General features: G+C 35.5%; 1 protein-coding gene across 3 annotated transcripts in view; it reads right to left on the bottom strand.

Annotated features, from left to right (window-relative positions):
* LOC117422025 (glutamate carboxypeptidase 2-like) overlaps positions 1 to 27,859 on the bottom strand; it is a 63,201-nt gene that overhangs the window by 12,891 nt on the left and 22,451 nt on the right. For all 3 annotated transcript variants that reach the window (XM_058987685.1, XM_058987684.1, XM_058987686.1), the window contains 7 exons: positions 25,900 to 25,982; positions 25,516 to 25,579; positions 25,335 to 25,402; positions 24,573 to 24,673; positions 22,109 to 22,199; positions 13,998 to 14,250; positions 10,380 to 10,461 (listed from right to left, as the gene is read on the bottom strand). In XM_058987685.1, the coding sequence (XP_058843668.1) occupies positions 10,380 to 10,461; positions 13,998 to 14,250; positions 22,109 to 22,199; positions 24,573 to 24,673; positions 25,335 to 25,402; positions 25,516 to 25,579; positions 25,900 to 25,982 (742 nt within the window). The remainder of the gene's footprint in view (positions 1 to 10,379; positions 10,462 to 13,997; positions 14,251 to 22,108; positions 22,200 to 24,572; positions 24,674 to 25,334; positions 25,403 to 25,515; positions 25,580 to 25,899; positions 25,983 to 27,859) is intronic.

The following is a 27,859-nucleotide window of genomic DNA, read 5'->3' as shown; positions in this document are numbered from 1 at the left end:
CTCAAGTGAAGATACTTATATAACAACAGTGCGGGTGAGATGCACCCAGGATTTAAACCTGCAAATACCTGATCTTATGACTAAACCTGCACTCCACAGAGTAGTCCTTTTACAAGGTAAGCCACTGGGGGTAACCTACCCAAAGCTGCTTCTTGTTAAAAAAAAAAAAAGGTCAACTAAAATCACTGTCTCAAAAAATGTGCTTGTAGTATACAGGTACACTAGACACCTCCTGGTTATATGCAGCATGTCAGTACTTTGGCACCACTATGACCAACAAACTAATATTTCCCAGTCACTCAAAAACACAGTTTTATTCAACGAAAAAAAGGTATTTGAAAGTAAAAATCATATTAGAATATCAATCTAAATCTAAAATGTTTTGCTTCAGGGGAAATAAAATTAGGAAACCACAATCATGATTCATTTAAAAGCAATTCATTAGGGATTGAAAATGAACAATTAAGCATAGATGGGACTGTAGTAATTGGAAAAAGTTGTTTAGATACGGAGAATGGCGTGTATGACATTCAGATTTATTATAATTGAGACTGGTTTGCCCAATAATGTGACTCCATTATCTGTTCAATTGAGCATAAAGGCCACTGGGTAGTTATTAAAAAATACATTTAAAAGTTATTATAAAGACATCGAAAGCTAAAAGTGCATCACTATTGTCAAACATTTACTATCCAGTTCCAAGTAATTATACGTTCATTCCTCACCTCTGTCCATCTACTAAGCAAAGGTTCAATAGAACCCATCTGATACTGTTTCTTGTCAGCCTTTTATTATTTTATTTTATATTAGGTGAATAGATATGAGTCCTTGCTGGAAGGAAAACCCTCCAAAAATCAGTGTTCTGGATCTGGGGTCTTACTGCAAGACAAGAGTTTTCTGATTAACAATGAGACATTATGCTGCCACCCATGATTATCTCTGACCTGTGAGGGGACAATGACAATTACACTAAGGAAGAGAGGAACAAGAACTGCCGTAATTGCTTTTTCATTTCCGCTCTTTGTGGCATTATTTAAATGGATGGAGGAGAAAAAGAAAAAATGTATTCTGCAAAAAAAAAAAGGTTGAAATGTTACAAACATATCGACTAGATGTTAATTCTCTGTCAGCAACAAAAGGAAGTAAAATCATTGGAAGGACTTGTATCTAAGATGGTATCAAAGGTACAATGATATAAATACCAGAAAGAACTAGAATATACAAGATACAAGAAAACACATTAAAGGCGATGTGAATGAGTAATACTCATGAAAAGGTAGAATGTATATGGGAATGAGATAAAAAGGGAAGCAGAAAGACACAGATAAAGTGCAACATTGCAGCTGGTTTATATTCCTGAACATACCGTTATTTCATAAGCAAATAGCATGCAGGTGTTCCTCAGAATCCTCTCTGTTCAGACACCATTTCTCTCATCCAAAGCAGAATTGATTTAACAGAGCCTAAGCAATAAGTGGCATCAAGTTTAATCAGATTATTTGTTGATTTACTGAGTGATGTACTTCTGCATTCTCAACACATTGTAAGAAATGGAAAGGAAAATTGTGATACAAACCCAAGTAGGTTTAAAAGACTGTCACACACACTGAATATTTTAACATTTGTTTTAAGTGCTGAAGGCAATTTACACTCCATTTATAACTGTTGCCACCTTTTTAAAGTCAAGAACATTTCAACAACAAAACCAGCTGCACCGTGATTACTGTGTCTCAGTCAGCTTTTCTCCCCCAGATAACTTCAATTTCATTAAGTGGGCTATTTACCGTGCCACATTTTAAACTTTGAAGATGCCTTTTGCTGGAAGTACTGAACATACTTAGTTGACAAGTAGAGTTCTATGAGGAAAGAATTTTGCGTTCCTACAATTAGAACTCCTTTTGTGGAATATAACCAAACTGATATGCTAGATATATAGCATGGAAATATAAAGAAATGAGGAATTTAATAAAAATGTAGTGATTATATGGTTGTGGGACACTGTAGCTTTAAAACTTGCATATGAATGCTGTATCTTATTATGAGACAGACAATTAACCTAGTCCTGTTACATTGATTATTGTATGGAAATACTTCCAATAAATGTATTCAAGTCAGGGATGTAGTTATTTTAAGTCAACCATTTTACAAAAGGGGAGCTGCAGGCTGGCTCATACAGAAATATTTCTCAAATGAATGTAACTCTCCATCCATACTTGAGCTAAATAAATGCATTCTCTTGTGATTTCTGTTTACTAGTCTGTCACAAACGTTTGTTCGTTTGTATCATTTTGTTTTTCTTATACTGATTTATTTGTTCTTGTTTTTATCATTTTCTGTTATATAAGATTCTAATAAGGATGTAAACAGTAAGCATTTTCATATCAGTTCAAACAATGTCATTTAGGGGCACCATAAAAATGCTCTGAAGGGGGCTCTAGAGTGGCGCATCCGGTAAAGGCACTCCGCGTGGAGTGCAGGATGCGCCCTATAGCCTGGAGGTCCCCAGTTCAAGTCCAGGCTATTCCACAGCCGACCGTGGATGGGAGTTCTCAGGGGGGAGGCACACAATTGGCTGAGTGCCACCAGTGTGGGGAGGGCTTAGGTCAGCTGCAGCTCTGAGGTGGCCGCATGGCGGGCCTGCAGTGAAAAGAAACAGACAGCTACAGCACACATTTTGGCAGTGAGCCGGGGAGAAAATGAGAAAAAGTAATTGCCGATTCCAAATAAATAAATAAATAAATGCTCCAACAAAAACAACAGTATATAGACATATGTGACAGGATGGCTTGGTGGGTGACGTCAGACCAGACCAGGAAATATACATGGCACAAGTGCTGTGGGGTGAGATGCAAATGCGCTTGTTTTTATTAAACATAATAAACTTGAAATAATAAACAAAACAGCATGAGGGCCAAACAAACAAACATACACAAAACAAGTACCGTGCTGGTTCAACTCCAGTATGTGTAGCAATTGGCTTTTAGATACGTTCCTCTGTCTCTCGTCTCCCTTCTCTAAAAAATCTCACCCATCAGCAAAAACTTCTAGTATATATATAGTGATCAAGGGATTACCTAGTTGTCAATCACCTCATTCATCCCTCGACCACATTCCGCACAGGTTTTCTAATACAGGTGGTTGACAGCCAATTTGTCAATAAATTAATAGCTGCCGACCATGAATTCTCACGGGACGTGTTTGGCAGAGATGAGAAGCAAATATTGTCCCTGTCAACTACATTTAATTATAATAATAACAACACATAAACTACTTTAAATAACTGCAATCATAACACAAATACATTACATAACAATAATAATCATAAAACAATACAAATAAACATAGGGCGGGCGTACCCCATCACAGCATGTTTCAGCATTTATTCACTTTTCTATTATGTCAAAATATCCTTGGATAAACAAAACCAATATCCATTTAAAAATCAACAAAAAAGCCTGCTTTTGTAATGTCATTACCTTGATGCACTTGAGCAAGCACAAACAGAAAGTGTTGTTTCTGGATAGGGCTATAAATAAACAAAGTAAAGGATCCTCATAAGTGTGTTCAAATGTAAAGAGAAAATGGAAATTATAATTGATTATTAAACAAAATACTGCATGTTTTGTTAAATAATTAGTTATTAAACACTTAATAGATATAACGACTCATGTATTTGTATGAAATCATGTTTCAGAATTCAGTCTGAGAACGTTGTAATATTGAATTTCAAGCTCTTTCCAAAGATGTTTAAAAAAAATAAATAAATACAAATTTGAAGCTAATTATTCATTTTCCACTATAGAGACCAACACTGACTGCAGACTAATAAGAACACCTGCTGATAGAGTCACAGTTCAAGCAGCTGCAAGCTCCACCCCCCATAGCTACCGCCTGTCAATGAAGGATCTCGATTGAACAGCATGCACTGACTTCACTTGTACGTGACATCTTGACTTAGTGACTTATTTTCCATTCATCAAGGAAGATTACCTGCAAAGGCACAGCAGGAATTACCCAGAAAACTCCACATTCTTACAGGAAATTGTATTCACTTGCAAGTATTTTAACTGACGAAAGCAGTTTAAAAAGTAACATGTATCACCCAAATGTTTTCAGGAAATTAAATGACCTTAATTTAATTAAAACTACAAATGTTGAAAAAACTTATTGTTACACATGGACGGTATTGTGGGGAACCAGATCATAACCATATCCTTTTTACCTACAAAACACATTTCATGTGAAAAAAATACTGTAGTGGAAATGAAGGCAGAGTCCCGACGGTTCCCCTACCCTCCTATAGCGAAGCTCATCTTGGAGCTTAACCTCCATTACAGGAGGCAGCATGACAACCATTCCCTCAGTACCCCAGTCCCGGCAGTGTTCGGATGTTATCATACGGAGGCGAGGCAAGGCTTCCCCTATCAGGCTAGCAACCAATTGCAGAGCTTTCTCTGGCTCAGGCCACTCCTCCAGCCATGCAACCAGCTCAAACTGCACGACAAAAGCTTGCCGATTGGCCATACCATCGTACTGCAACAGAGTGATGTGGGCTTTGTTGTTGCTAATGGGTTTCCTGTCCGTCTTGGTTCCTGTTCCGCCTCCACTGCTCTTTACTTCAGTCCAATTCGCCATTTTGACTCCGGTGTTGCTCTCCTTGGGCATCGCAGCTCCGCATCCATTTTGACGAGGTCACTCCTCCCTAGGTCTCCTGGCTTGTCCCATCATTGGCGTGTCCATCGCTACTCTGTGCTAACTGTCTCTGTCTGCTTGCTTTCTGTGGCACCCGGCTCTCACTGCAGCCATCTCTCTCTTGCTCTCTGCATCTAATTGCCGCAACCATTTCTTGGAGACGGCTCCATTCTGATCTCCCAACCCATCCTGGCGGCGGTGTCATCTCTGCTTCTGCTTGGCTCCTCGCTTTCATTTCCTGCAGTGTCGGATCCTTAATCCCACTTCTGAAACACCAATGTAGCGTTGCGTGGAAATCAAGGCAGACTCACACCGGGTTTTCAGGTTCTCAAATGCAGGGATTTACTAAGCTGGGACTTAACAGTTAAAGCATGCCTTTTTACCAGCCAGTGGTACAACTATAGTTGAGTAGCATAGTGCTACTCAGACTGTGACAAATAATAAAAGAAGACAGTCCAAAGCACACTGGATTTGCCGTGTGCTACAGCCAACTAATGCCTTGTTTCCACTGGAGGACAGGCCCATAAAATTGAGTGTTTCCACTGACGGCTCAATCTGCTGCGGCCGGACGCTTCCAGTTTTTCTGGCTCACTTTGGTATCTGCTACCAGACGCGGCCAACCCGCCCACAAAGGAAACAGGTCATTTTCAGCAGTGGAGGTGTTAGCTTGAATGAATTTGTAGACCGACAAGAAATAGAGACACACATCAGCTGTGTCGGAAGATAGAATGTCAGGTGGCATGTGGGATCACGAAGAAATGAAGGTTTTATTAACAGCATGGAGTGATGTCGACATACAAAAACAGCTAATGGGTGCGGTAAGAAATATCCGAGCACTTGAAAAAATAGTCAGGGTTCTTGCCGAGGATGGATTTCACACAACACTGGTGCAGTGCTGTGAGAAGAAAAAAAAAATCGGACTGAGTACAAAAAAATCAGACAGTAACAACCAGAGTGGGAACAGCCGAAAAACCTTCCTGTTTTTTGAACAAATGGAGAGTGTTTTTGGCTGTCGTCCTGTGAATGATCTGCAGGGTCTTTTGTACCACTGCTCCATGGAGGCCGTCAGTGTGGAAGATGAACAAGATCCGGTCTGTTGAGCAACAGCTAAGGTTACATATCATTCATAAATTATAATTTACTGTAAAGCCTAGTACACCAGAGCAATATGTATTATTTAAAATACTCCTAACATTGTTTTTTTTTAATAAAACAATACCTAATTTGTCTCACACATGCCATTTATTGTAGTGTGAGTAATCATTTGCTGGAGAAGTTACTGCTGAAATAACTAATTAAACAAAGTAAAGAATAATAATAAAAAATACACACGATTTCATTGCCATTTCGAAGCTATACATTTAAAAAACAAACCATTATGTAAAATAACTGCACACTGCACCACAGCAGAAAGAACAGATGCACGCAAATGTTATTTTTTAAAGGTATGTAAAAACAAACATTTTTGTTTATACGCTGTGAAGCTTACCGATTTACAGGATTAAAACTCGAACCTGATGTTGTGAAACCCACAATAAATAAATCAATATTTAGATTAATTTTCCTTTTTTTCCTACGTATATACAGACTTCTATAGAATATATAAAATATATATAGAATATATAGTATAGAAGAACTTCCGACAATGGCCAGGTTTGCAAAAAGGTCAGGAACGGGTGCCGTGCCGGCAGTGGAAACAAGGTAAGCGTGCAGGCCCTGGTTTCTTGGTTCTCTTTACTCCCGCTTCTCTCTGGCTCTCCTTGGTTGTTTCTCTCCAATCTTTCTCTCAATCCTTCAACTCTCTCTTTTGTCTCAGCACCAGTTCTCTTTAATCTCTGCAGCCCCATCTATCTTTTGTCTCTGCAGCCCGTTCATCTCAGCAGCCACTTGCCACTGTCCTCACTTCTACTTATCCCCCCATCCAGGCCATGCCCCCGGTGCAGCAGCTACAAATTCCAAGCATGCACGGCTTCTCATTCTCAATCCCTTGATTGTTGCAAACATCTTATCCCCGGATTTGGGACAACAATGTTGCAACCAGGACCCACTCATGCGGAAAGCCGAGCTTCTGATTGGTGGCGATTCTCCTGTCTCTGACATCCCTGAACACCTGCTGTATTTGAACCCGGACTCTGGATCACAGAAACTTCCCGAACGCGGTTACAGGAGACCCAGGGTTGTTACAATACTATAATGAAAAGCTGAATCACCATGGAAACTGTAGGGATTGGTGACTCAAACCCATACTATTTGGACTCAGTTATCACAGGGATTGATCCAGATTATCTATTATCTTGAGAATTATTGTCACTGATGGTACAATTTACAGTATAGGATTTCACAGTATGCATTACTGTAAGCAAACTCCTACTGTTCGCTAATCTTTTAATATCTATTTTTTTCATGAGAATATTCTAATCTGTTAAATGCTGACACTGTATGCACACAACACTTTTCATCATGTGGGAAATTCTCCTATTTACAAAAGAATTATCAGAATTATTCGTCAGATGGTTTTTATCTTGACCAAAGCTCCGGGATTAACAACATACTTAACATGTCACCATGGAAACCAAACTTGTTCTCACTGGTTCCAGCTACTTAATGAAAATGCCCTGAGGTTTGAATTCTCTCTTTTTTTCACAAGTAAACACTTGATTAATCGTTTGTTGCGACTAAGCAGTCGTTTATAACCTGACGCCACACTCTGTGGCTATATTAAAACTCTAAAAGGGATATCATACTGTACTTCTCAATCAGCAACTGTTCTGCAGAGAACTAATTGGAATTCATGTTAAATAATAATTAGTTTTATCTGCAGCAGGATAGCAATGAAGGGATCTGACCTTTTGAAATGGAATATTTGACATTTAGATCAGAGAAAACTAAACACCTTCATACAGTACAATAAAGTGGGAGGTGCATGCTGCTTTGCAATTTAGAGCTTTATCAACTTCTTTTTGTAAGTTCCATCGTTATTACACTGTAACTACACAACTACATCTGTAATTACAATGAATGTCAGCGTTAACTATACACTGTATCTACAATTACACACCTCAGAGCCATCCTCAATATTCATTAAAGCTGCAGTATTCCAGTCATGTTCACATTCTAGACTAACGTATGGATTCTTAACAACCATCTCCCATAGCTATGACCTTCAACAGAAACTAGACCCTGCTGGATTACTAGTTACAGTGCATTACATTCCCTAAACAAGCTCTGTCACTGTTCATTATCTGCAGTAGCATGAGATTAACAATGCTCAGGTATGAAACAAAATGTTAATAAAAGGGATCTTGTTCTTCACACAGGTGCTTTATTTATTTATTTATTTATTTATTTTTTTCACGCAGGTGATTTTTTCATTTTTTTTTATTTATTGCATGTGGTTCCAGTATGCATAGAGCGCATTGCCAGACAAAACATGAATTACATGAATTACATAAATAGGGTCTTCTTTTCAATTGCTCTTCTTTTCAAGAGCTCCTTTTGGGTGTGCTGATTTTCAGGAAGGTTTAAATAAGGCATGATTAAAACACTGGTATTAGTTCTGTACAGTGCAAAACATGGTTTATTAAAATTAAAGAAATCTTTAAGAAAAATCTGCCTCTTTGTATTGCTAACTCCCTATTACTACTGTATATACAGTATAATGGTAAATATTGTATAATAATAATAATAATAATAATAATAATAATAATAATAATAATAATGTTTTACTAAAAGCTACATAGTCAAGCAAAATGGGATACCTATTTAAGGACATATACTTAGATTACCTCTGATTAGTTTTTAATAGTTACATGCACATTTCAAGTCCCTTTTCCAATAGGGAACAGTATGTCTGGCTATACAAGAGAGTTAAGAGATTGGTTTAAATGGTCTCCATTTTGCCATTTACTGTAATTTCAGGGACTTCCGCAAGTGAAAGATGTAGTTAAACGAAAATGCACAAAAGCAAGGTTTTATCATCTTTACAATGCAGGGATATGCATGTGTGAAGTACAGACCACGCAACTGTAAGACTACTCTTGCGACAGAAGGCAGTCTGCTGGAGCCTTTCATTAGGAAAGAATTTGCCTAGCAGGAGACATTTTCACAGCTCCTTGTCCTAGATTTTAAAATAATTGAAACAAGCTTCAAAATGTGTTATACCAGAAAACAAAGAGGATAAAAAGAATGTAATGAATACTGTATTGTACAAGCTATTTCATCCTTAAAAACCATACAGCGTTGTGAAGTGCAGCTTTCCTGTTCTTCACATTCATTGAAATGCATTAGCATTCCAAAAGCCCACCGTGAAACATAATAGAATAATTCGTGCAAAGCGGCAGTCCACAAATTTTATTTATTTAATGAATTAATGAATTAGTCCTAATATCAGTATTCTGTGCCAGAACACAGACTCTGTAGATTGCATATAGTACTTTGTGTCAGACATATCTGGGAACAAAATAGTTATTTGTACATGCTGTATAGTTAGTCTTCTTGTAACCTCCTGTAACCTTCCACATTTTAAATTAAAGTCTCAACACTTTGAGTTTCAGCATCAGTCAAATCACGTCCTTTGATTGAAGACCAGATATCATTTTCTACCTATTTTACTCCACCCTTTTCCCAGGGATTAAAGATGACTGAGTCCACATTGAATTATTATGTGCTTTTTGAAGGAATGAACCACAGCCTGGTCTCTCCAGACTATCTGGACTTCAACTAAAGAGAACAAAGTGTGTTTCTTTTAATCTCCAGTGAAGCAGTTTAAAATCCGCAAGGCAACATTTTATGTTAAGTATAATTTGCCACATAAAATGTACATTTCTCTTTTTCACTAGTTGTGTTTTAACTGCTTAGTTTATTTGTGTATCAAGATACATGGCCTGTAGCCCATACTTTTACAAAATTGGTCACACTTTAGCTAAAAGATTAATTTACAGTATAAAACATCTATAATATGTTATTAAACATGTTGACAATTATTACTATGTAATACAGATTTTTCTACAATTTTAATGGAAAATTACTAGATTAAACTTCATGTTTTGTTATACAGTAATTATATTATTTACACTGTACTGCTTGCCTGTTATTAACTGTCTAGTAGTTTTTATTTCTTCTTTTATATCATATTTATAGATCCTTAAATAAAAAGAAAAATACAATCATCTTTCTATGGTAATTCATGGCAATCCATTGTCTTCCAATGACTTCAGTCAGATAAGGACACCAAGGAACATAATTGGTGCAAATGATATGAATTGGCACTGACAAATATGAAACATCCTCCAGTAGTCCCTTCCTGATCTGTCATTATTACTAGTAAGTTATACTCTCCCAGCACACATTTTTTTGTAATGTTTTTCTCCAAAAGCCAACTGATTTAACTTTTTTAAAAGCAACCATAAGAAATATCAGGGCCATTACAACAAAGCAAGGTACCTATATATCTCTATTATATATCTATTAGTAGAAAATAGGGTTAAAATCAACAAGATTTACAGCTTACTTCATTACGCATTTTACTGTCAGGATTATCTTTATACACTAAGATATGGGTTTTCCCAGCCGGTTCAGAGCTTTTTTTGTTGTGAATGTACTTATGTACAATGTATGTTTGTATGGCTGTGTGTGGGGGTGTTGTGGAGGTGGTGGGCTTATTGTGCCACAAAACAATCTTCACTTACTTGGTCAGCTCAACAGTTTCAGTTCTTCCATGTAGATTTCTGGCAGCCTCTTTAAATTCTTGTATTGCTTTTACCACTCCATCTGTGAGAGACCAGACACAGCATCACATTTACATCAATACTAATTGTCACAGGGACAGCTCTAGTATAACACACATAAAACAGTCTGATGTACCAAAGCACCTCGTTCTTGACGACTGTTGCTAATAGTTTCCACTGGTTTAACTGAATTGAGCAGACTGCCTGAATAAAGAGAGACTCTGTCAGAGAAATATCCCTTCACGTCAGCTCCAGCAGTATTACAAGGCTCTCGGCTGACAGCAGCTCTAGATGCGTTCTGGTTACATATAACAAAAAAACATAAACATGAATCAATAGACCCCATTTTTAAAGAAAGCAGTGCAGTTATTATTCATGTACTGTACTTACTGATGAATTACAGTGGCAAGTTTTTTCTTTTTTTTTTTCAAGCATCACTTAGAATACTGATCTGTATACACTTTAGTCTAGAGATCTCTTGTCAGTGGTTATATTCATGTAACTATATATATTACTAACATTCTTATAATATGTTAGTACTATACTTCTAATAAATCTATAACTGTTACTAACAGAATTAATAACATATTTTAGATTACATAACAACATATAATTGGATCCATGAATTAAAGTGTTACCTGTAACTGTGGATAAAATCTAGAAGTTGGGTTCTTTATACGCCTTGTATACTATCCCAGAAAACACACTGCAGTGTATATAACATGCAGACATTCTTCAAAAATGTATTAATGAGTGCAAGTTATATTTCTAGAAATGTCAGCAGCAGTGGTCAATAAAAATATATACTGCAGCAAGAACAAACAAGGAATGTATGAATAATTGCTGATGCCACTGTATACAGTAGTTTAAATCTAGGGAAATGGTAACATGGTATGTTGTCAGCCAGAATAGCTTAATATGGCTTATTCTGCAGCATGTGGATACATAATATTGTGCTGCGATTGCCATGTCAACCTCCTTATTAGTATTCTCTAAGCTCAGCTGTACTCGGCACTACAGTGTCTCTGGCTGTAATAGCCTTACATCATTAGAAATACTCTTATGCTTAGCTTTTCAATTATCTATCAGATTTCATTATATGAAAAGCACTAGGTTCAATAACCTTCAAAAGACACCTTACATTTAATAAAATATAACACTGTCTGTTGATTCGAATCAGAAATATAAAGTCACAAAAGGTCTTGAATGTATCAGACCATTCCCTTGTATTTCTCAGTCATGAAATTCAATTTTATTGGAACCTACAGCGTGTATTTGTGTCACCTTAGTTACCCACACATTATTTACTATAAGATATGGCCTAACTTAACAAGCTAATTTTGCAAACTAACATTTGTATTTCTATCACTATTTAAACAAACAATTTACCAGACAATGACAATGACCACGTCGTCTTGGGTGAAAGCTAACTGGGTCCAGTCTGGACATAATCACTGTGAGATCCATATGCTCTTTGTATTGTCCTTTCAACACAATATACACTACCTGCCCACCTTATTAGGACCTGTGCCTACTGGATTTGGTAACCAATTTCCATGATCTCAACCTTGAGATTCATGATCTAGACTCTACAAGGTGTTGGATCAATCCATCAAGTATTCAGAAGTTATAAGGCTCACAAGTATGTGCTCTGTGCATGCAGCTTGCAAGCATGATATACAAAGTGTTTAGTTTTTATCTCAAATTGTTGTAATACATCTTCAATTTGACCTCACTTACTTTTATTAGAATTTGACCCCATAATACATCGCTTTCATCACAGTGTTTATAAAGCTACAAACATATACGTGTAATAGTAAAACGGTACCAAAACAACAAGGAAAAAGAAAGACAGACAGCATATTAAGAAACTACAGAGCTAGCAGCAGGTACCAGTGGATCAAACGCATTATATAATAAATGGACATCTGATATCTCCAAAGGTGTCTGAACAGATAAACCCTATGTACAGATGGCTGCCAACCCTCTGTACTGACCTCGGGAAACATAACAAAATCCTAAAGTTCTTCCTAATTAAGTTGAGAGATATTTATATCACTGCTGGTAATCCTTTCTCACGATGGGGAGGCAGTGATAGCCAGCAGGCAATGCTGTATGTGGGCAGAAGGAGGACATTTTTTGTTTAAAGAAAAAATCCAACACAATCCACGAAAACCACACAAACACAGGGTGTTTTACTGTACTACCAACAATGAGTCAGTATACAGGGATATAAATAATGCTCCCATTGCATAACAATAACACACACCTGAGCTTGTTACCTATATACTGGGGCTAATCAAATTCATAGTATTATTATTATTATTTATTTCTTTTTCAACACAAGTTATTGCAAGTATCATAATCTGGGGATATAAGAAAATGCCCATCCACATGTATATTTATATCGAGAAAACCACATTATTATTATTTATTTCTTAGCAGACGCCATTATCCAGGGCGACTTACAATTGTTACAAGATATCACATTATACATTATTTCACATTATACAGATATCACATTATTTTACATACAATTACCCATTTTTACAGTTGGGTTTTTACTGGAGCAATCTAGGTAAAGTACCTTGCTCAAGGGTACAACAGCAGTGTCCCCCACTGGGGATTGAACCCACAACCCTCCGGTCAAGAGTCCAGAGCCCTAACCACTACTCCACACTGCTGCCCAATAAGAGTCTTATTTCCATCCCTCATATAGTTCTATTTAACCCATTTCTTATTTTTTAATTTGATGTTGGCAGTAGCAGCACACTATGATGACTGTTATCAACCAGGCAACCAAGATTGCTGAGAGAACACAGTTAAAGTAGCCCACAAAAAGAGCTGGTATGTATGTCAATACTTCTCATTATTTACTGCCTGTATTACTGGCAGTGTAATTGTTCGCATTACTAAGCACATCCACAGAAGGTTCGAGACAAATAAACTGAATTGCAGTTGTTCAGCACATCAGCACATATGTGTCTATCTTAATATAACCATAATACTACTGCAGACATAACAAGAGCAGTGATTCTTTGCTGTATAATAAACAGCAGATTTTATAGCATTTGTCTTTGTTGCTGCAGAAGCAACAGGAAATAGAAAATACTTATTGTTATATTTTTCTCAAGAAAAATGTGAAGCGTGTATTCACATAGACTAAAGAAATAAAGAAAGAATAAAACTTTTTTCTAGAACAAAAAAAAAAGTCCCATGATTAAATTTGAAAATTGCACATCCTCATCCATATTCAACCCTATACTAAAACAGAATAACAAATGCAAAATATTTTAAGATGGGGGTAAACTTTAAATCAATTTTGAAATGGTATAAAAGGTAGAATACATTATAAAATCCAATCATTTTCATGCCCACGTATAATTCAAGTTATTTGATTCAAATTCTTGTTGTGTTTCCGTTTTTCATTACATTCATATATCAATATTTTCTCTACTATAGACAATTACAATATACTTCTAGTTAGTTCCCCACAAGGCACTATCTATTCCACATTTATGGTATTAATGGAATATGTTGTTGCATATTTAAGAGTAATGTAAGAAATGACTGTCTTACCCATGTTTATACCATGCTTCTCAAACAGTGGCCCATAGTGGGTTTGAATATCCTTCACCATTCTTTCCAGTTTGTTGGCATACTGTGTGCAGTCCAAGTCCAAAATGACCTTTTCAGCCAGAGTCATTGTCATCACTCCCAAAAGGCGAGCCACAGCCTGATGGTATTTAAAGCCTCTGTCCATAAGACGGGAAACCAGGTCAAACGTCTCATAGGCTGAATGGTACATTGGATAGTCGCTGAGCTTGTATGTCTGTCAAGAACAAAGTCTTGTTAAAATGAGTATTACATTTGACACTCAATCATTCACTAGTAAAAGTATTTAAGCTTGGTAAGCTCCATTTAGAAATTAAAAGATGACATCTGAAAAGTAAGCAAATACTTTTTGTAATCAAAACAGAAGAAATAATGAATGAACTGACTACATAAATACTGGAGGAAGCTACAGTATTTCCTGGAGATAAAATCTTGAATTATTTATTGTACTGAACTACAGGGGAAAAGCCACGGGTGGGCCACAGCCCACCCAGTTAGCACACAGGCCCACCCAAATCTGTGGCTATGTGAGTGCCACGTTTAAGTACCGATAAATGTATATATATATATATACATATATATATTTTTTTTTTTTAATTGTGCACCCCAACAGTGGGAGGTCAAGTTTAGGACAATAAGCTACAGAGAACATGTTGCAGGCTTTAGCTAATCAAATCCAAGTAGTCATTAGGCCAGTTTACATGTGTGATTTGTTTCACGTGAATGGAAAATGCGTGTGAAACTTGGCAGGGAAAGTTTGTGAAAATGTAGTATCAGTAGTATCTGCCACCTCGCTTTCAATAGCCCAAACGCCTGTTCAATGACCACTCCGAATTGGCACAGTTTAATATTAATAAAGGTCTAACCCCCGCAAATGTCTCGAGAAAAGTCAAACACTCATGTAGCGTGACCTATTGTGATGCAATGTTTGGGTGGGATCTTCCTCTCACACAATGAATCATATGTAAGCTGCGTTTGATTGACAGCTTGTGAGGCAGTTGGCAAGGATTTATTTAAAATGTGCCATTTTTTAAGTAAACTTTCAGACTAATTAGCAGTAGTGTGGCAGTCAACATAATAAAAAAAATAAGTATTTAATTGAAAAGACAACGGACAGATAATGAAGCCACAAACTCACATATTATCCTCTTCCTCCAAATCTCATATTCATTTACATCTACTTCAGCAGTGGAAATGACAACTTGTGAAAATAAATGTCGGAAGAGAAAATTACCAAATGGACTGGATGATTCGTTTGTTACTTCTTCTTTAGGAAAGTCAAACAGGGAGCACTCTAATGAAGATGTGAGAGCAATGTGGACTCATATTTTACTAGATAGTCAACACATATCTTATGGCCTCATGAAAGCCGCATCAGCATGCTTGCCAACATCGGACATATTCGGCAATAGAGAAAGTCTACTCTACTGGCATGTACTTTGTACAACGTTAATATGGATGCAGCTGAATTGTCCGTCTTCATTCAACAAATAAAGAGCAAATCGACTGTGGGTCCAGATCACAAAAATAAGTAATACCAAGATTGTGAAAGAGAATCAGCACTATTTGACTGAAGTAATAAAGTCAGCTCTCTAGGTACTGTATGACTATCACATCAGTCCACTATTTCCTTTGTAGCATTACAGTATAACTCCTTACACAACTTTACAAAAGGCCCCTGGCTCATTATTTATGCGTACTAAAATGTTCACCCAAGGAGATTTATGTAACAGCATATCAAAAGAAAATAGCTTTTTCTTGATGATTAATTTGCCGCTCTTTAGAGAATAACATATAAGGTATCTCCTTGATGTGAAGAAAATCTCCACTTTCCCTGTCATTAACGTGCATGAATTTTGTATCATCATAAAAACTAATCCCAGAAGTCTATGAAAAGAAGAACATTTAGAGATCGCTATCTCAATCCGTCCATGTGAAGATTAAATATCCTAGTTGTTCTATAACTTTCAGGCAACTTGTTATGGTAGCTTTTGAAGCACATTCTTCACCCTGGTTCTGCAGCAATGCTTTGATGATTGGCCTCAAGAAAAAAATATATTGATACCACTGAAATACCAGTGTATTACCCTGAAGAACCTCAAGCATCACTATCAACCACAGCATTACCAGCAATAGCAACACAATGGGTCTGGAACACATATCGCACAGTGGTTCTGATACAGTTGCAAATTCGCACTGTATCTTTGAATCACAATGGAATACCAGTATTCATCGACTCATAACATTGTGACACCATTGACAAGTCAAAATACTGTATGAAAATGTTTGCACACAGTGATATCAGTATTCAGGTGGCATTATCACATTATCATCATGCCATTGAGATTTACTAACAACACCTAAAATCATTCCTCTACGAGTTGGAAACTAGTTCCCCACTGAGAAAGTTTGCTGGCTTGCATGACTGGACAGATATAGGTTTAAATGCTTCCGCCTTGGTTTATGTACACTGTTTATATTTAAACATGTCAAGCAACAATTATGTAGATGTTTTACAAAATGGACAGACTACAGTATACAAAGAACTGTTGGGCAAGGCCCTGCTTCAATCATAGTCTGAAAAAAAATTGGAACTAAATTGGAAATACACTTATCTATGGTGCTCTGAAAATGGTGGTAATGATGTGTCCAAGATATATTATTCTTTTTGTTGCTTTTGATGGCAATAATTGATTATCTGTGCTCTGTCCTCTGTTAGCCAGCAACTCTCAATGAGTAACATTCATCAATGTATTGAAAGAGAATAGTCTTAAATTATTTATAACTTTAGATTTTTCAGTTGTCTCTAGACAGGACTAAACTGTATCATTTTTTTTTTCTCAGCTCTAAAGTGGTTTGAAATTAATGGAATTCCAAACCACAGGTTAAAGGCTTGTTCTTGAGTTTTCACACAATGGACATGTTTCCATCCACTTTTCTTTCGCTTTAACAGTAGTGAACATTGAAAAATGTACAGTAAGTCTGTTGAAAATGGCATAAACATACATAACATTTGCAAATACAGGTTTGCTTAAATACCCACATGTAGTGGAGACATAAGAACAAGGGAATGCTGATTGTGTTGGTATTAGCAGTTTAATGTTTAAACATTGTTAAAACGAAATACATATTGACTTTATAATCAGATGGACACTTCACAAGTACATATAAATACATCTGCTTGAAGCAATGATGTCATCTTGTAAATAAATATACACAGCTACATTACAGAAGGCGATACTATGGCAAATTATATAAAACCTATAAATATGACATTTTTTGTTTGTTGGTTTTTTTAATACAATAAACACATTTTGACCCTGTGATGTCATTTTTAAGGTGTTATTCCTGATTTGTGGAGTATAATAAGCATATATTCTATTCAGTAGTTTACAGTTTATGATTTTTGTATTATTCTTTTAATGAACCTAGTAATGAAGAAAGGTGATGCTGCCCAGTTAGGCATGGAGCCAGCAGGTTCACCAGTCGTCACACATTGTGTGGTGGATTTCTGAAGTTAAGACTACTAATCTGTGGATTGAATACCACCCTGGATATCAATTTAGTACAAAACACTTAACTTTTATTTTGTGTGTGTTCTTCTGTGAATCATAACAGCTTTCTATTTTGCTTATTTCTCAAGGTGAAAAAAAGCCCAGTTAATTAAAAACCACATACTGTCAAGCAGCTGTTGATGACAGATGTCTCATTTTAATGATTAACTCAATTCTTAAAAAATCCTAAAAGGGGCAGACAAATACCATGTGGTGTGAGAGATATGAAATATTTTACCCTCCTAGAGCAGATGTTTTATCTACAGGGCATGGGAAAATTTAGGCAGTTGTGGTGGAATTTTCTGCATACAACCGAGCAGACACCGGTCCTGTACTGAAAAACAATAGAGCAGAGACAAGTTGGAGCAACTTCACACTTTATTAGTCTGCAGACTGGAGCATTCAACAGAGTAACACAGACTCTGCAAGCAACCGCAAAGAAAGCTCAAAAAACACTTAGTCAAACAGTTCCTTATATAATCAGTTTTTGCACAGAGTTCATGACTTGTGGTAATTCTTATCTTCCTTATTCAGCTCAAACCAACCTTGTGGTTTTCTTGTTACTGTTGTCTACCGACCTCTCTGATTGGTTGATTTTTCTAGTTGCTAGGGAGAGAGTGTCTGTGAGGTCCCACAAAGTTGATTCCCCTAATATGAGAATACTAACTAAGTGACTGGGGAAAAAAGAGGAATTATCGCTGTCTCAAAATATTATCTTTTGAGACAGTGTCCTTTTCTCATGTCGCTGACTCATGCACTTCTAGGAAAACAGGGCTGCTGACCCTTGGCGATATTCCAGTGTGTTAGTTCAACATTTGTAAATTTAATACTTTGTTAACATCAAACTTCATATAATATCATTATTCAGGTTATACAAGTCACAGAAATCATCAAAACACATTGAATTAAAACTCTTAGTATGATTAGTCTAAATTACTACAATTAATCTGAATTTTTCTAACACACAGTCAAAAATATAAGTTATTAATTTGGAACTATATTTATAACATCATTTTAAAACCAATTTAAATAGTTACTGTAAAAGCTGCACTATGTTATTCAATCTTAGGCCTTGGTGTTGACTCAAACACATTTTTTTAAATACATCTATACAGTATCTTACAAAGAATTATATTTAACACACAAATATTCAACCTCACATTCATCCCTGTTATATGATTATTTTCGTTGCCAAATCCCAGGGTTTACTGTGTTTACTGCTGATGAACCTTTCTAAGGCAAAGCAAAAAGTCATTTCAGACCCGATCACAGTGTTGTTACAGTTAAGTCTACTGCCATTACAGAACATGCACTAAAATCTATTCCTGTCCTAGCTCTTTTAATACATGAGAAACCTATTTCACAAGTACAGAGTATGGTCTTTGAATCTGAGAAAAACTGAGCAAGCAATTAAAATCCGAAGGATTTAAAATAACATACTTTATGAATATACCCCAGAAGTTCTAAATTGATTCTATTCTTTAAAATCTCAATAATATGAAGCGTAAAGAAAAGGCTTCCTGCAAGGAAGGTTACCACAAATTCAATGAAGCCAGACAACAGGGTTTAAAGCTAAACAAAATCCTGAGTTCAAGGCAAGTTCTAAAAACAGTCTAAAAACAGCCCAATCATCAGGGAGCAGTGAAAACAAGACATCATTAAGTGGATAAGAAAGTTTTCAGTGTCAAGTGTTTCAAATGTCAAACAGTGTATGATAGATTGGTCTTACCATAGCTAAGGTTTATAGATTAAATCAATATTCTGAAGAACAATGGTCATAAAATAGGAAGTGCCTGAAGTGAATTTGGTTTTTAATGAGGAATTGAACCTTAGAGCCCTTTCTTCTGTTTTAAAACAGGGATGGTCCAAACGCAAACATATTAAAAATGTTTGCATTTATCATATCAGCAAATTACTGATAAAATGTCACATTATGTGCTAAGTGCAAAGTTAGCTAGGTATTGTCCATTTTTAGTCTACTAAACCACTTCATACCCTTTGTAACCAAAACCTACATATTACTATTAAATTAAAACCATTTTTGGTTAAATATTTTTCAACAGTTTCCCCTACTGGTTCATTCGATGAAGCTGAAATCCCTGAAAATACCAATCATGTCAAGAGAAACCTGACTTCTAAATGATCTGTTTGGTAAAAGCCAGTCACTGTAATCATCATTTTATTCATCAGGAACACCATTTTGTAGCAGCAAGTTTAGGATCATCAACAACATTGTTATACTATATAAAAAAAAAACATGCAATGGCAAACATGCTTTTGCTATTAAGACTGTTTTTGGTAAATGGATGTTTCTTCAGTTATGAAGCTTTCTTATACACATAATGTTAGGAAAATAGCACTTTGGAAATTGTTTTTAAAGAGCAAATTCCATTTCACAGAATTGCTATAAAAATGGCTATAAAGCTACATATGGATGATTCATTTTTTAGAAATATGAACTACTGAAAAACTACTGCGACATAAGGGTTTTGTGATGGGTACACAGATTCCATGTCTTATCTGCAGAGTGTTTTAAATCAATACTGTATGTGAAAGGCAATTGATGTGTTAAAAAAGAGAAATAAATTGGAATGTTGCAGGTCTGCATCCAGTAATACAAGTACACCTCTCGTACTGCAACATCTTTATTGAATACGTAGTGCGTAGTGCTTTGAGTAGACAAGAGAAAATAACCAACAATTACATTTTGAATAGCTGGAAATTCGCAGAAAGATGGTTACTACAGTAATAAAGATAAAACAGAGGCACTTTACTGGATTGTACTGTACCTTTCTCTTACCAATTAAATTTACCAGATTTACTTTATTTAGATTTACTAGAGGCCTACCCCTGTAGATTTAAAAATCATTCTTTTGTACTTTGTGCTGTGCTTTCTTCGATAAGCCTAGAGGTGGAGGAGGTGGAAGTGGAGGTGGAGGAGATGGAGGAGGAGGTGGAGGAGGAGGTGGAGAAGGATCATGGTGTGTAGACCAGGATATCTACAACTTTAGGGTAGGAATTGATTTAGGGGATTTTAATCAACCAAGTTTATTTAATTTGTGTAATGAGAAGGTTCCTAGAGCGGGACCACCCTTTTAGTGGGAGCAGCGCTCTGCCAGCTTTTGTTTTATAGCTGTTTTTGCATTTCTGTGATTATGTACGCTGTGTTTGTGTATGTTTTCCTGCACTAGGGATACCATTGCTGGAACCCTAGTGGCGGCCAACATCCACTGCATCTGCCTGTGCGATCTTTAATAAAACCTGGACGTGCAGCATTTCAACGTCATACCCTGTGTCTCTCGTCTCTCAGGTACTAGTATACCCACACAGAAACAGAACACCCCTGACACACCCACTGACATTTTTACCTAATTTTCTAACCTTTTTAAGTCCTGCATTTCCCCTCTCATGCCTATGTGATGAACAGTACCTAGAAAGAATTGACCTTGTCACACCTATACATGGCAAATATGTGCAATAACCAGCATGCCAGTTGATTAATTCCACTAATTGTCCCATTAAGTAATGTTTTACGCATTATCATTAGTGGTGCAAACACCAAAACCTGGAATATAAATATGAGAACTGGACTAATTTTAACATTTATGACATTGAGAAACATTTGTCATGGAAGTTGTCAGGTTTGTATGTCTGAGTTTTAGTTTGGACTACTGTAAACAGTGGACAAGAACCTGGGATCAGATGTCATGAACTTCCTCATCCTTAACCTTACAATACCCTGTAACCTTTTAGATAAACAGGAAGAGGGTATGGGCTCTACTGTAATCCCTGTTAGAGATTATTAATGACTTCATTTTAAATAATAAATACAAAGCTATTTATTCTTGTTGATCTACCATAGTTACCAGATAGCGGTTTATTTATTTTTAATTTTTTTGGTAACAAGTCAAAGGGCAAAGGCAAATCTTCTGAAAAATAGAATCAATGAAACAGTAGGAAAGTAGCGTATTTTAGAGTAAGGAAGTTCTGCTTTAAGTTAACAGCAAAAAAGCGAGGAATGAAGGAATAATTTTGTAGATCACACAGCAGGTGTTTAACAACATTCCAATTAACAGTTAATACAACTTTTATTTACTGACTTCCTACACTCAAGTTTTGTTAGTTGATAGTTAGTTAGTTTCCACCTAATAAATGTATTCTTAAATATGCCAAACAAATTTTAAAAATAATTGTCCAACAAAAAAAAAATAATAGTTTATTCACTCAAACCAAGACTGTGTAATAATATAACAACTGTATGACATGAAACTGATTGTTTAAATTGTAATAATAATAATAATAATAATAATAATAATAATAATAATAATAATAATAATAATAATAATACAAAAATAGACAACATAAGAATAGATCAAATTAAATACACATATTGGTTATTTATCTAAATAAATAACACATTTTAAAGATGTTTCTTTTATCCATGTGATTGCATGAACATATGTTCCTCCACAACATGACTGCATGAAAGCTGTAAAATATAGAAGATGTAAGATAGCATACCTTGCTGTAGGTGTAGCTCATGTCTATGCATGGAATACCTCCTATTTGTAGAAATGCGGTATAGTCACTTGCAGATCCCAGTTCACCAATACTAAAAAGACATAATTAGTATTGCATTAACTACAGATGAATTAAACTAAAACAAACTATTAGTTTGTTTGTTTTTTCTGGATAATGTTATACAGACACGTAAAGGTTATGAAACCATCAGAGATGGAGTTTATTGTCATCAAATCCCTCAATAGCGTAGCCTCTTCAGTCAGAAAACAAACAACACTAGAGACTATTTTAAACTGAATCATCACGACACTCTGAATGCTTTTGCCATTAATAAGCTTCTCATTAAGGAAGATGTTTGCTAAAACTGCAGCTGCATCTTGATGAGCACTGTAAGAAACTGTCTTTATTACCTGTGGTTCAAAAAATTAGACTTTGATGGGCTATCAAAGAAACAGATCAACAAAAATACATCATTAGGAACCATTTGGATAGATTGTATTATACCTGCTATACAGCTCAAGTCTTAAAATAACATACTTTATCAGGTACATTTATTTGAGATGAGTTTAAGGTCTTCAGGTATTTCATTATTTATTTGTAGATGCCACACATATCACTGAGTGGTTGTGGGTGGGGCATGGAAAAGTAGGTAGGCTGCCAGGTCCACGCAGGCAAAACTCTATCATCCTTGAGCAAAAACAAAAAAAAACCACATTTCTGTACTCCTCTATTAGCTTAATGATGATCTCAAATCTAAATATAGCCTGACGTGACGGTATGGCTGGTTTCCTCAATTTTGGTTGTAAAAACTTAAGTCTCCATATAGAGTCTGTGGATTCACTTAAACAATAATACCCTTGCTTTTGAACCAGAATCTGCAGTAAACAGTAGTACAACAAAGACTTGCTTACAATTATACCTGGGCTCTATAGCTTTAAATAATGAGACTGAAAGAAAACAAGTATTGTTGTTATTGCACTGACTAATTTAATCTGTTGAGATCCTCTAGACAGAGGAACTGACGCACACTGTCTGCCACCAGTGGAGGTGAAAGCAGATAATGTCAGTTTTATGATTCATTTTCAGCGATGGCTTTTTCCTCATTAGACTTTGTTGAGTACATCTGTGAATTTGTATTCTGTGTGCGAAGCAAGACTGTGATGTCAAGCAAAACTGATCCCACTAGAATCTTAAGCAAAACTCCAGAATGTGATTTCATTCCTAGCAATTCTTTTCATCTAATCATACGTCATGAAATTTCAGTCCTCCTAGAGCTGACCCAGAAAAAAAATAACATTTGATTTTCTCAATGGTAATTCACAATTAAGAGTTGGTAAGAAGTCTCTCATTGCAGGTTAGGTCTGAAATGCATTCGATCCAGGTTCAGAAGCCCAAACCCCGGTGGTTCAAAATCACATCTAAAACTGAATCAACCAGAAATTTGCAAGACTAAATTCAGTCAGGTTTTTTTTTTTTTTTTGTAATTCCTTCACTGAGTCACGCAGTTACCTTGTTGCCAGTACTATGAAAACAAGATTGTAGGTGAAATTGGTATGTATATATTGAAGTTTTCAATCATAATTGAAATTAGTGCATACAAGTCACTCGGCAGTAGCGGTGAGAAACATTACCTACAAGATCCTATTGGCTTCTTTGATCATGGTAACATCACCAACAAGATCCCCAATACCTACATTCATAGGACTGTAACAAATGTCCATTCCAAGTTTCATCAGATTTAAGTAACAAAACTGTAATAAACTATTGTTTATGGCTCCGATTCTATTAATACTTTTTAATAGCATGTCATACTGTATGTATGTATGTTTTCTTATAAAATATTACAATTGGGGTACTAATTATTATTATTTTTATAAATATATATATATATATATATATATATATATATATATATATATATATATATATATATATATATATATATTAGCTCAAAGAGCCAGCTGCCCAACGTTTCGATATGTTGTACATATCTTTCTCAAGGGAGCCTCATATATATATATATATATATATATATATTTTTTTTTTTTTTTGTTGCATTTGGCTTTTCTTAAAGTCAAAATCCAGGATAGGAGTGAAATATTTTTGAAATCTTTAGACACAAAACTCCTGTTTCTTAAGAAAATCCACAGCAGGCAATTGGTTACCATCTCAATGGAGGTGCAGAGATGCTTAGTTTTTTTTAATTGAGTCGTAATGCTGTCAATAAGGGAGAAGGGCCAGCAGGGTCAGCACATATTCAACTTGACAAATCTGCATGTTATTTACATTTCTGTAAGGTATGCATGACTATAATTATTTGTTGCAACAAGATCCTATAATTTGAATGAAAAAAACAGCAACATTTGCAGCAATTCATAATTGTCAAAGTCAATTTACTGTCACAATACCAAAATAATTACAATTTTGAATGCAGTTAATGAGAACCGAACTACTGAATACATACTGAGGGAGAGTTGGGTCATAATCAGATGGGTCATTTGCCAACCATGTATCAAACACTGTCTTCCTACCATTAGCAATTTCATCTGGATTCGGATTTTCAACCTGGAATACATTAACATAACAGACAATATGAAACCATTGAAATGCAGGGAATAGCTGTATTCACTGCAGAGCCTTTTAAATCTAAAAATAAACCTTTGTCATGTTAAAAACAGACAAGTAAGAACAAATGGATCAACCATGCAATACAAAAAAGGACAAGTTACAAATAATGGTAATCCACATCAGGGTTGTGGTCACTTCCTGTTTTTCAATTCCATTTCCAATTCCTTTTTAAAATCATTTTCCAATTCCCATTCCCTTTTAATCAACTCCAACACATAATTTCTCTAAAATATCAATTCCAATTCCTTCAAAGGAATTGAAATTTACCCCAGCCTTGATCCCTATTATTATATATTTCTTAGCAGACACCCTTATCGAGGGCAACTTATAATTGTTACAAGATATCACATTATTTTTACATACAATTACCCTTTTATACAGTTGGGTTTTTACTGGAGTAATCTAGGTAAAATACCTTGCTCAAAGGTACAGCAGCAATGTCCCCCACCTGGGACTGAACCCACAACTCTCTGGTCAAGAGTCCAGAGCCCTAACCACTACTCCACACTGCTGCCCTGTGGTTGTGCTGAAGAATATATTTCTAACAGTTGAAATGGTCTGCTTATGCACCTGGTTATGAAAATAAAGAGCTCATTACCTTCTTTGCAGACTCGTGTAATAACTTGTATAGGTTGGGTGTTCCACTTGCCATTAAAGTCGTGTTTCCTAATAAAACACAATGTCAATTTTCTACTCGGGGATAAAAGCTTGGTCAATCTAATCAAAAAATGCAATGCTACTATTTTCTGTAGGTATACAGTAAATAAATTCTGTTTTACCTTCCACAGCAATGTCAACATTTAAGTACGCCACAGCTCTTGTTCCAAGAATTTTAACAAGTTCCTGTGAAAAGTTACAGACAGCCACATGTATGAGATAAATGGCTAAATGGTGCCTAAAGGTGTGAAAATAAACTATACCCCCCCCTCCCCCCATCCCTTCAGGTGAGTATTGCTTCCCTTTTGTTGTAATGGGATTTTAACTTGTTGCATAGCATCACCTGGTGGCCAAAGATTAGTACAGCAATACATTTAGTGGTGTCGTAGGTAATCGCTACTGACATTTTAGCAATAAACTTAGATCATGCACAGTGCAATTGCTTCTTACTTTATAACCAAGCTAATACTATAAAGTGCAATTGAAATTCTTAACAGATCCCTGACCTCAACCCACTCAGTGGATCCTATAAGCCCATGTTCTTCAGCCCCCCAGCTGCAGAATACAATGGATCTCCGTGGTCTCCAGCCTAAAACAAAACAAACAATGGCAAGTCAGTGTTAAAGCTAAATATTATTTGATATAGAAAAAAAAAAGTTTTTAAAAGAGCTCTCTAACATGTTACAAACTTAAAAGTTTAATTTCAGGAGTCAAACCTATATTTTGGTTGGAAGGGAAGCAAATCTAACCCCATTGTGTTTTTTTTATTAAATAAAGTTTGTGCTGGAGTCATAATCTTGAAGAGAATGGGATTTACTTCAGACTAGTATAAGTATACAGTATACAGTGAATCTGGCATTACTCCTAAAGTGTCTGTGTTGATATGCAGGGGTGGAACCATCTATATTTCAACTGCCAGACTTTGAAACTGATGTGAAATGACTTTTACACAACAGCACCAGGTTGGATTACCACATAATGCGGTACACTTTTGCTTCTTTAATAAACTAAATTATTTGCAGTAGAATTGGAATAAATGACTTTGGGAGGAATCCAGCTTTATTTGCACAATCCATGGATCTAATTTCATGCAATATAGCTTTGAGTTTCTACCCATCATTTATTATATATATATATATATATATATATATATATATATATATATATATATATATATATATATATATACTGTATATATATATATATATATATATATATATATATATATATATATATATATATATATACAGTATATATCAAAAGTACTGTGATGACATTTGAAAAAATATGATGTAATTCTAGATGTAAAACCCACAAAATCATAAACTTCCTTTAATACATGTAGTCATTTTAATGAACTACACAATCATATCACATGTAAGAACAGCAGCCTAGAAACATAGTATGACTGTACATGACAATAAAATATGTTTGAATACAAATTATATATATATATATATGAATCAAATTCATTCCGATTTTATCTTGCCACCCATTTAAAAATGATATGAGGGTGTGACATCACTGTTTAGTAATTCACAATATAACTTATTTTTCTTCTTCTCTGTATTTGAAAAACAGGGTCTGGTGTAAATTTGCATAAATGAATCTTTCCATTTATAGCTTGTGATAATACCCAAAGGTTCACTGCAGATTGTAGTCTGCCTAAGTACTTTAAAAAGTCAAGCTTATTGTGCATTATCTGATCAACAACTGGCTGGGTTAGGCCTAATGTGTTTTTTTTTCCCTCCAATGTTTTGTTTGAAAATAGCTTTATTTGAAAAGTATGACAAATCTTTTAATATTATGCTCAGTCATTTCTTTTGTATGTGTTGCTAATGGGCTATAAAGATGATAAAAAGGAGATGTCATTACTTGGATTTCTACTTCAGAGATTCTAAATTCCTTTTTAATATGGTTGTTAAGATACAGCAGGATGCAGTGGTTAGAGTTTCACCTTGAGGTCCATCAGCACAAGAGACCACAGAGCCATTACCATGCTACCTAATCCATTAGAATTCTGTCTTTTTAAATATCTTGCTTTTAAGACTTTTTGCTTTTAACTCATTAAGTACCAAATATTTATGTAATTTGATACATTCTAAATCAATATTTCTTCACAGAAAAAAATATATAATTCTTTGTTTTGGCTGCTCAACACTGTGGGTAGGAAAACACCAAGAAATGTATCATTTTTAATCTTCATTTTCTTATTTTATATTGAGGCATCCTAAAAGCATATGAAGGGCTATATTTGCAGAAATAAGTTACATTTCGAGTTCTGTGGTTAACAAAAGTAGAGTTAGTTATCATAAAACTATAGTAAAGAGAACATTTAAATAACAGGTAGATGCCAGTTAAAATGACAAAGTAGCCTGTCCTCAAATGGGTTAAACAGAAAAAAAAGTCTTCTGTGCTCTCAAACTATGTATTATTAGAAACTTGAATGCACCACAAGAGAGGGCA

The sequence above is a fragment of the Acipenser ruthenus genome, chromosome 15, assembly GCF_902713425.1.
Source record: "Acipenser ruthenus chromosome 15, fAciRut3.2 maternal haplotype, whole genome shotgun sequence".
Taxonomy (NCBI): Eukaryota; Metazoa; Chordata; class Actinopteri; order Acipenseriformes; family Acipenseridae; genus Acipenser; species Acipenser ruthenus.
Note: the sequence above shows the minus strand (reverse complement) of the source record. Positions and strands in the feature narration are given on the sequence as shown.